Source organism: Vipera ursinii (assembly GCF_947247035.1).
Source record: "Vipera ursinii genome assembly, chromosome: 3".
NCBI classification, from domain to species: Eukaryota; Metazoa; Chordata; class Lepidosauria; order Squamata; family Viperidae; genus Vipera; species Vipera ursinii.
Genome location: NC_139516.1, coordinates 119,541,115 through 119,552,073, shown reverse-complemented (window position 1 = coordinate 119,552,073; position 10,959 = coordinate 119,541,115). Strand labels below are relative to the sequence as shown.

At 37.6% G+C, this 10,959-nt stretch overlaps 1 protein-coding gene across 7 annotated transcripts in view; it reads left to right on the top strand.

Annotated features, from left to right (window-relative positions):
- The first annotated feature begins 210 nt into the window (after positions 1-210).
- The window catches only part of LOC310637781 (ankyrin repeat and KH domain-containing protein 1-like), a 112,884-nt gene continuing 102,135 nt past the window's right edge, over positions 211-10,959 (top strand). For 4 of the 7 annotated variants that reach the window (XM_083358326.1, XM_083358325.1, XM_083358321.1 and 1 more), the window contains exon 1: positions 212-554. In XM_083358326.1, the coding sequence (XP_083214452.1) occupies positions 255-554 (300 nt within the window). In that variant the 5' untranslated portion in view covers positions 212-254. Of the gene's footprint in view, positions 555-10,959 lie in introns of all 7 variants that reach the window. The other 3 variants (XM_083358324.1, XM_083358323.1, XM_083358320.1) reach the window with 1 other exon arrangement.

The window sequence follows — 10,959 nt, the reverse complement described above, 5'->3', positions numbered from 1 at the left end:
ACTCTCAAAGTATCTTGCTGGTAGGAGGGTGAGGGAGCGCGTGACGAGGCTCCTAGAGTGACAACGCTCGTGTCCAATGGGGCGAGGAGCATCGGGCTAACTTGACCAATGGACAAAGCGAACTGGGTTGGCGAGGGCAGCGCGGTGACTGTGGGTTAGATAGGGTGTGAGAAGTTAGTGGCGCCGCTGCTGTGAGGGGACGGAGACGGCGTTCCCCCCCCCCCTCCCACGGCTGAAGCTTGGATCAACGCGCGATGCTTACGGACGGCACAGCCGCCCCGACTCCCACCGGCGATGAGGAAATAGACTCGGTGACGCCCCGTGCTGCCCCGGCCGCCATCGTTGAGGCCTCCACGGCCGGGCCTAACCCGTTGGGGTTGCGGGCCGTGCGCCTCTTCGGGGAGGCTGGGCCCTGTGGGCCGATAGGCACGGCGACAACTTCGGGAGAGGCCGGGGCTGCCGCCGCCGCCGCCCTCGACTTTAAACTGGCGGCCGCTGTCCTAAGAAGTGGGGGCGGCGGTGGATCCGGCAGCGACGAGGACGAAGTGTCTGAGGTGAGAGAGGCCTTCGCTCCCGCCCGGCTATCCGCCAAGGGGATGGTCGCCGTCTCGAACGGAGCCGGGGGCCGGCCCCGCCCGTCAAGCTCCGGGATCCTTTCTGCAGGGCCGCCTTGGTCGCATAAAGGAGGGTGGAGACCCAGCCACCCGCCCCGGCAACCAAATTGGGCCTCCCCGGTTGCCTCTCCGGTTTTTAATACGAGGAGGGCCGAGGCCTGCTCTTCTTTCTCGATTCATTGTGTAAGGGAGAGCAGCTTAAGAGACGAGCCTTGCACGCTCTTTCCTTAGCGCCTCTCTCTCTCTCTCTCTCTCTCTCTCGCCTTACCTGGTCAGGTCTCGATGATGGCGGAAGCGATCTTCGCTTTCCGCAGAATCTTCCTTTTCCCGCGCCTGCCAGGGTTTTTTTTTTTTCCCCCCACTCTGGAAAGTTGGGCTCATTGCTTTTTTTTCGGGGCTGGCGAGAGGATCTGCGGAGGGACCTTTTTTTGGGGGGGGGGGGTTGTTAGTTTTAAACGTGTAAATTTTAATTCAGATTCCCTTTGGCTGGCGTTGTATTTTTAGCCTGATAGATTGGTGCGTGTTTTAGATTCGACTGAGGATTCTTCTCAATGTGTGTGAGTCTTCAACTTCATCTCGTAGGTAAAAAAAAAAAAGAGAGTCTAAACTGCATGTATTTTTAAGAAGGCCGGAAAATTCAGATAGGTGATATAGTTTGATCTGGATATTCATCTGGCTTCTCACGTTCAAACTTAAATGTGCCTAGCTAGACATGGAGGAGCATCGTTTATAAGTAGTTTGCACATAATCGTGAATAATTGCTTTCAGGTGTCTGGGGGGGGGGAAACAAGCAGGATAACATTTTTTAAGGAGGCATGTTGTTTATGGTAATGGGTAATGCCTTTATTGTAATTCGTTGCATTATTTACCTGTTATTTGTATCTTCACATCATATGAACATATTACAAGATCTTTTAAAAGACCACAGACTAATAGTGGTCTTAATGGGAATTTTGAAGGCATTTATGTGTAGTATAAAGGATGCCATTAGAATTAAAAATTAATTGCAAATATTTGTTGCAAAATTCAGATTTGTTTTCCCAGAAGGATTTAGATACGGTAGCATTAATAAATTTAAAAATTACAGGTAGTCCTTGATTTACAACCATTCATTTAGTGACCATTCAAAATTTACAGTGGCACGGAAAACAGTAACTTATAACAGTTTTTTACTTAACAACCATGGTCACGTGATCAAAATTTGGATGCTTGGTAACTGGTTCACATTTATGACATTTGCAATCCTTCTGACAAGCAAAGTCAATGAGGAATCCACTTAACGAGTTGCTTAACAAGTACAGTAATTCGCTTAACTATGGCAAGAAAGGCCATAAAATGGGACAAAATTCACTTGTGATTGGACACAAGGAATTTTTCTCCAGTGCATATACTCACAATGCTCATGGTGTATAATTGAGTAAAAATTCTCAATTCCATCCATGTGAAACAGGAAAAAGATATAGAACTGTCAAGAATATTGGTACATGGCTCTCCAGTTGAATCTTTTTTATATGATGGAGATGCTAATTTGATCAGGGCCAGATTATTAAAGCTAACCAGATCTTGATTTAAGTTCTCTGATTTTTATAAGAGGCTACTGCAAACAATTTTCTTTAAGCCTTTGTCTTTTGAAGGGTATCTTCTCAGTAGCCTGGTGTAGGGTCTGTATATATTATATACAGTTTGATATGACTGTTAAAGAGAAATTATTATTAAAATATAGGCAATATATGTTCTTCAATTTATATGGAAGTAGTAAGCTGCTATAGCTGTAAGATTTTGAAGCGGTCTGCAGAAAAAGCATTGAAACCCAACTTTAGTTTATATATCAAAAATGTAGATTTCATTTATTAATTATTTCAGACCCTTACCTTCATTTTTCCACATTTATCCCTTAGCATTCATGTTTTCTTAGGATCAGAAGCTATGTCATGGCCCTGTTTATATTTTAAATTATTATAAATAATTTATATTTATAATAATTATAAATATTATTTCCTCTGTCAGCTTGCCTTTGAATAATCTCCTGCATGACTGCTTCAGATTATTAGTTTGGATATTGAATAATGATGTTTTACAGTGTCCATGATCTTTGGTGGGTCTGGGGGTTTCGGTATTACCTTACATGAGGGAAAAGGAAGCAGCTACTCAGGCTTGCTAGTCAGACATTTAAATATGGGTTATTGGTTAAAATTATGGCTAAGTCAGAATTTAAAATCACAAGTTGTAGATACGTTTTGTAGAAATTTACTCGCTAGATCAGACATGTCAAACTCGCAATGTCATGTACTGTTGCGTGTCGTATTGAGACTATTTTGCCATTGCCAGCAATGGGGTGGGCGCGGCTTCCTCGTGACGTGTCCAGGCCGCGGGCTGGCAGTTTGACACCCCTGGCCTAGATGATACATTTTACATCTGAGATTAATATAAACTTAATTTACGTCGTTTCAGGTACTTAAGCTGGTTCACTCTCTGCTAAACCATAAGACATTCAGTTTTGACTTGTTCTTGTACAAACCCAGCTATTGTGATACACCAGGGTTTACAAATCATAATTTAATATAGTGCAAAACTAAATTACTATGGTAACAAACCACCATGCAGAGGTGGCTGATTCACCAGTCAACATAATGAGTGACTAGTAAACTGGCTGATTGTAGTTTGCTATGTTAGATGATACAGTAACCACTTTATAGTTGCATGAATGAATCAAAGTTTGGGTTGGTCTTGTACATTGTACACTCACTGAAATCATAGAATCTTAGGATTGGAAGGGACCTTAGATGAATCTGGTCCAATCCCCTGCCCAGTGCAGAACTCTAACCATCCCAGACAAATGGCTATTCAGTCTTTTCCTGAAACCTCCAGTGATGGAACACTCAAGAGTTTCAATATGAGGCTGCTCCATTGCTTAATAGCTCTCACAATTAAGAAATTCCTCATTTCAGGTTTGGATCCACCCATAAGAAGCTCTTATCGTATGCTTGGGTTCTCTGAAGAATAAAGCCATACCCGCTTCCCTGTGTCATCCCTTCATGTATTGGAAGATTGTTGTCTTATCCCCTATTAGCCTTCTCTTTTTTTAGGCTAAACATATCAAATTCATTTAACCATTTTTCGTAGGATTTAGCCTCCGAGCCCCTTACCATCTTTATTACTTTTCTTTGCACACTCCAGTTTCTCAGCATCCTCTTCATCCTAGTGACTAGGACTGCGCACCATACAGTCATACTATCATTTCCCATGATTTTGTCATTATACCTCTTGGTGCAGCCTAAAACTGCATGTTGTTTTGGCAACTGCAGTACATGGCTGTTCGTGCTAAGATGAGGAAAAAATACATGAGTGAGGGAGATGTAGGTAATTGCAGAAAAAGTTACTTGAATTCTTACCGTTCCCTTTTTATTTTTAAAATCACCTTGCATTTCATGGGGTAGTTCCCTGATCTGCCATATCACCCACAAAATAAGAGTTTTTTTTAAAAAAGAGAGAACACTAAGGAGAAATCAACTTTTCTTCTTCCAATTACCTACCTTCTCTCTCTCCATCTCTTTTTCCCCCTCCCATCTGATTTCAGAGCTAGATTCCAGCTGGGAAGAAAAGCTTAGAAAACAAACTGGGCAAGTGAGCCATATGTGAGAGAGGCTCAGATTTACTCACCATGTCGCTATGAATTTGACCCACTACTAAATATGTAATTGTACACAATTGTTTAAATTTCACTATCCTAGGTTTGCTGCCATCATATTTGTATTATAGAAGATTCTTAAAAGCTTTCAGGAACAGTTTATTCATCAAAGCAAGGATTTGATTCAAACAAAACTTTTTTATTATTTATTATTATTTATTAAATTTTTATACCGCCCTTCTCCCGAAGGACTCAGGGCAGTGTACAGGGCAATAAATATCAAAGTGTAAATACAAAAGTTAAAAAGAGATTAAAAAGAATTAAATAAATTATGCCCAAGAATACAATACTAAAAATGTGTTAAGAACTTATTTAAATCCAACCCCAAACCCATCAGACCAGGCCAGATTGTTCAAATAGATAAGTTTTTAAATCACGCCGGAAGGAGCGCAGGTCGGGGGCCATCCGGAGCTCAACCGGAAGGCGGTTCCACAGGTCTGGCGCGCCCACAGAGAACGCCCTCCCCCTGGGGGCCACCAATCGACATTCTTTGATCGGAGGCACCCTGAGGAGGCCCTCTCTGTGGGAGCGCACTGGACGGAGGGAAGTTGATGCCGACAGCAGGTGCTGCCGTAGGTAATCCGGACCCATGCCATGTAGGGCTTTGTAGGTCATAACCAGCACCTTGAATCTCACCCGGAGGGCAACCAGCAGCCAATGCAGCTCGCGGAGCAGAGGTGTAACTTTAATCCATAATGTGGTTTGCTTGTTGGTAACTGAAAGTATGAAACTAGCAACTGGCATTTGTAAACCCTGGTCTGCCTTTAGTGATTATGTCAAGGAAAATATCCTGCTGAGCTCCCCAAAAATGTTCTCTCAATGCACTTAGAAACCATTTATCTGAATTCACTTATTTGGTTCCTTATTTTTTCTTAGTACCTATTTTTAAATAATAGTTTAGTTATAAGTCATATTTCCATTTGCACTTTGGTAGTAGCTGCATCCTGAGCCATTTTGGTGGCTCAGGCTAAGGCACCAGACTAGAAACCTGAAGATCATGAGTTCTAGTCTGCCTTGGACATGAATCCAGCTAGTTAACCTTTGGCCAGTCATTTTCTCTCAGCCCTAGGAAGAAGGAAATGGCAAACTTGGCAAGAAAACTGCAGCAACTTGTAAAGGCAGTCTCTTGAGAATTGGAGAACTTTACTTTTTTATGACAATAGAGATGGAAAAGTGATCAGTATTAAACTTATGAGGCAGTGGTGAGCCAAAGACCTGAATTTAACAGCATGAAAGTATGAAGTGGCTTGCAATGTTTTCTGACTTTCACATCTTTATGAACAACAAAACACCACCACTCCATTAAAATAAAGTGCACTAGAATAAGCAGAAGCTTTTTTTTTTGCATAGAAAACTGTTTTATCACAGAAAACAAGTTCCTTGGTTCAGAATTCTTATATATTTTATTAAATCAAGCTTCAGAGTATGGATTTTATTGTTAATGTATATGCTATATTATTCTTACAAATCATTCCAATGCAAGGATATAGTTCACTTTTTAAAAAGAAAATGTTTTAAAAGCTACACTTCAACAAATCCAGTAAAACATTAAAACATGCTTTACCCATACATTCCTTAAGTATCTGAAACAAGGCAACAGTGTCAATAAAAAGTGCAGAATTTCCATTAAGCTTAGGTGAACAGATACATTGAATAAGAATGGGATTTCATAGTTGGGTATGCCTATTGAGATCTTTCTCATATTGCTAACAGTGAACTGATTTTCAGATGTGATTCTTTGAAGAAAGCATCATCATTAAATCTTTTAAGTGATGAGCAGGTAGTCCCGTCAAAGGTTTCTAAATATTGTATTTATATAACAGTAGTGGCTAACTAATAGCCCATGGAAACCCTTTAGAACTAGTATAACACATGACTGGTATGGTATTGGTGAGGAGAGCCTTTGCTTATTTTGTGTAAGCTATAACTTCTGGAATAGCTTGATCCAATCTTGGAGCTTTGAATGGATCAGTGTGGTCAAGTTATTCTTTGTCAACAAAGGCCATTATTGGAGCTGGAAGAAAGCACTCCATATTGTGGAGTTTCATAAGCCTAAAATCTGCCCCCATAATAAAGCACAATATGTTGTGTCTGTTCATAAATGAGAATAATTGCAGAATTCCTGGGCAGTAATTTAATAAGACTGGGATTTGGAGTTTACCAAATCATTTTTAGCTCTTTTTGTAGTCAAGACATACAAGTCAGGGATTTGAAAAGTGAGATTACTATTTTTACAGTCATGCTTTAGTAGTTTTAGCATCAAGTGGCGGATTTCTTACTGTTTAGTCCATCTCCTTGAAATATACTAATTACTTAATGGAAAGGGATCTTCATAACTTAGTTATTTAACTATGAATTAAATAAGTTATGGATATACTTTTCCATTAAGTAATTATGAATTAACTATCAATTAAAAATAACTAACTTGCTAAGGATTCAGTAGCTTTAGACATATTCTTACACTAGTGTTGGTAGAGCAAATAATTATTTAGATTAATGTGTGAGCCAGGTAATTATATTCCATTTGATTGGAAAGTAGTTTATCCTGTTTTTGGTATAAAATGCTTAGCATTTCTAAAAAAAATGTTTACTCTGATTTCCTTTCCAGTGGTTTAATTATTAAGATGCAGTAAAATAAAAATTTATCAATTTAAGATGAGCATACCAGTAGTACAATTCCTTACAAAAATGTAAAGAGTTTTAATAAATCTGTACTGTTCAAGATTTGTCTCTAAAATCCTAAAAAGATTTCACTACCAAACTAATCAAAACATGTTAATTTATATTTATATAAGTGTGCAGAGGAAATGATATTATGAAACTTAGCTTCAGCGTTGGAGGTGCTTGGATTGCTCTGATCAGTAACAAAATCAAGTTCCTAGCAAGCCTCGTACCAAAGATGCAGTCAGCTATATAAATATTTAAAGGTAAGAGGCAGGGCAATAGAATATGAGCTGCCAATTCCACCTTTACTTAGAAGGGCAGACACATACAGTACAGCAAAGGGACCCTATTATACTAGCTTGTTAATAGTACTGAAAGAAAAACATTTATTTAATTGGGCCAGTGTAAAGACCCACCTAGATTTCAGCTCTATAATACTCAGGAGCTAGGGAGAGATACCTCCTTAGGCATTTCTGCATAGGAGAGATTGGAAATCAGATGTTCCCAATTACCAATTTCTATTTAACATTTTCAGGCAAAAGCAAAGAGAACAATACAGAGGAAAACTGATAAAGCTAGAAGCTGCTTTTTCAGTGTCTTTTTACAAAATAAAAAAATCATATTGGAGCAAAGATAAATTTTAGTGAAGAATTGATAATGAACCAAAATCTCAACTGAAATTATACCACAAGGATAGACCATAGATTAATATCGGACTAAATCAGCTCTTTAATGTACATAATTCGTAAGGAAATGCTGTAAAGCAGCTGACATGTTTTTACTTCAAAAACAATACTGACATGGTTCAAAAACAAACACTTTCTGAGCACCTCCTACAGAGTATTTTGTATATATCTTCCCAGATGTTGAGATTGAGAAGGCAACCACCAAGTATTTCAGTAATCTTATCCTTAATATATTTCCTATCCTTTTTCCATTTTTTAAAACAAAACTTTAGATTTTTATAGTTCTTTAGAATTACATTAGGTGGCAAGTACCTAGGGAGTTTTTTCTCAAGCCAACAGATTTTTCTGGAGGATTACATCATCCTATGCCACGGTGTGTTGTAGTCTGCCAGGAAGCTTAGGGATGTACTTTGCTAGATCAGCAAAACGTATGATCAATGCAATTGTATAAAAATTAAATGCATTATTCTTTTTTGAGTAGGTATTGCTTTAGACAAATTTCTTCCATTGGCTCTAAAAATTACACTTAGTAACTAGCAGGTTTTTCTTTATGGAGGGTATGCCAATTTCCTCTAGGTTTTCTCCAGATATGAAAACAAACCAGTTTTCTTAAACTTAAACTACACCTTATATATGAATCTATGAGATTACGTATTTTCCAGCTAGTTGCTGAAAATTTAAACTATGATTAAAATAGCTTGACAGTATCAGTATAAAGTTTATTAATACTTAACTAAAATGTTCAAATGGAAAATAGGGCAGAAGTATAGTAATAATATATTAAACTTGTATGCTGCCTTACATTGAATCTGGATGGCTCACAACAATCCAACAAAGAAATAAAAATTAGTAAAGAATAAAAGACAAAAATAAAACTTCCCAGGCATTATGAAAGGGGTCCACCTCTCCAAAGGCCTGAGTGAAAAGCCGGTTCTTTACAGGTCATCTAAATGATAACAAGGCATCACGTGACCACAACAGACTTACGACCTCACTTCAGTGGTTGTCATTATGCAAATCACCCGAGATTGTTAAGCAAGACATCCTGTGACTGCAATTTTACTGCTGACTTCTCCATTGACACTGCTTATCAGAAGCTGACAAGTGCACAAAGATTAACCATGTAACTGGAACATTGCATTGGTTGTAAATGCCACTAGTGGTAAAGCACACAAATTTCGCTCATGTTACTGCAGGGACACTGACATGACAATCATTAAGTGCAAGGACTGGTCATAAAGTTTTTCAGTTGTAACAGCTGTTGTAATTTAAGCAGTTGTTAAGCAGAACAATCATTATATGAGGACTATATGTATCCTCGGGTCTGGATGGCCTATGCACAGTCACTGACTCTTGGTAGGACTCAGTTGGAGACAGTTGCTTCCCATCCAAACCTGAATAATACTTATGCTGGGATTCTAAATATTAAAATATTATAATGGAGATTAGCAGAATTTTCTGAGCTTGGATTAGCCCTTTCAGCATTCCTAGCATGGAACAAAACAGGTTGTTCAAAGATATGTTCTAACCTCAGGACAAAGTGAGAAATTCTCTTCAACATAAACTGTTCTTAATCCCAAAGTCATTTTTTAAATAATTCTGCATCATGGTGACTTGGAATGCACTACATAACCAAACACAGATTGTATCTTGTGCTATTTGTTAGTGTTAGAAAACTTAATTGTTTGGTATAGGAATTTGAAAAATGTTTATAATACTTATAAAACTCATTTCCTTGGCCTCTTTTTATAGGTTGATAGTTCATACAAATTTATTTAATTTATTGGCCATATTGTATAAAATGGGGCTCAGCCAATCTCAATGTATACATGGTTGTACTTTGACAATAAAGGTTCATTCTATTCTATTCTATCAAGAGCTTGACTTGAAATCCATTGTTCTCTACAATGGAACACTTGAACCATTTCAATTATTGTTTGATTTGAATATAGAACACTCAGAGTATTTTGATATTTGTTCTGTGAAGACAACCTACATGAAACATTCCAGTGGAATGTTCCAGTAGGGCTGTTTTATTGTAAGCTCAGCTTTTTTCCTGTTTCATACATGCTCTACTAAAAACACTTTTTACGTATTTAATAAAAACGCAGAAGCCATTAATTTTATCATATCTTTGTGTTTTTATTAAATATAATAACTGTTCTATGGGATAGCAGCTACAAAGATTTATTGCTTTGAAACTAAGAAATAAATGCTTATATTGTACATATTACTACTTTTATAAAACAATACATGTTTTGGACATGAAATATGTTCTCCAAAGGCACCAAGAATACTTCCATATTAGCACAAAATGATACCTAGAATTATTCCCATGTCAGTTCAAATATTTCTTTATTAAAGTGATTCACAAACAAATACTAATTAACTCATAAATAATGAGTATCTAATTTTCCTTTTTCTTATTGATAAAACAAGGAAAAAGTAAAGGGAGATAGCAAACTTGTTAGAACATAAGAGTTCTTCTGGACTCACAGTGAATTCTGTACTTCATAAAAATGTAAATACTTGTATTTACATTTGTAGTTATTAGAAAGTTGGGTAATGAAAAAAGGTTTTTGCATACTTAATATGTGTTCTGGATTTTTGAACTAATGAAGCAATTTTATCCCAGCTTGCAGCCCACTTAAAATCTGTCTTGACAGGGACCTGGCTTTGGGCTGTCATATAAGGTGACAAAGTTTGCCCTTATAACCATGGCGCCCTCAAGTACCAACTTAAAATTTACTTTTTTATAATCCACAGCCATAAGGCATGAACGTTTCTTATAACTTTAACTTCAAGAGAAGAAGTTAGGACACCACAAAGTATGTATATTTACTGTAGGTTTATATCCTACCGTTCTCTCTAGAACACAAAATGGTATATATGGTAATCCATATTTATCCTTATCAGAAGAATCCTGTAAAGTAAGTACAATTAAATTCTCATGGAATAGCAGACATGAGTAAAGGCTTGTTCTACAATAATTTATTGTACATTTGTTAGAGGCATAAATCAATGGGAAAGATGAATGTGTATATAGGTTTTTTCCCCTAAGGAAAATTGGATTAACATTCACAGATGGAATATTCTTGAAAAGTTGTACTACACAGGACAAAAGGCCATTTTTTCCCATACTGGCCAACCAGATGCATTGGAAAAATGACGTAAGTAGGACATTATTCTAATATCTTCCCAGCTATGTTTCATATCAGCTAGAATTTTATTTTATGGAATTACTGGGTTGTATAAAAAAATAAAAACCTTAAAATAAATTTAATTCAAAATTAAATGTTTGGTGAAA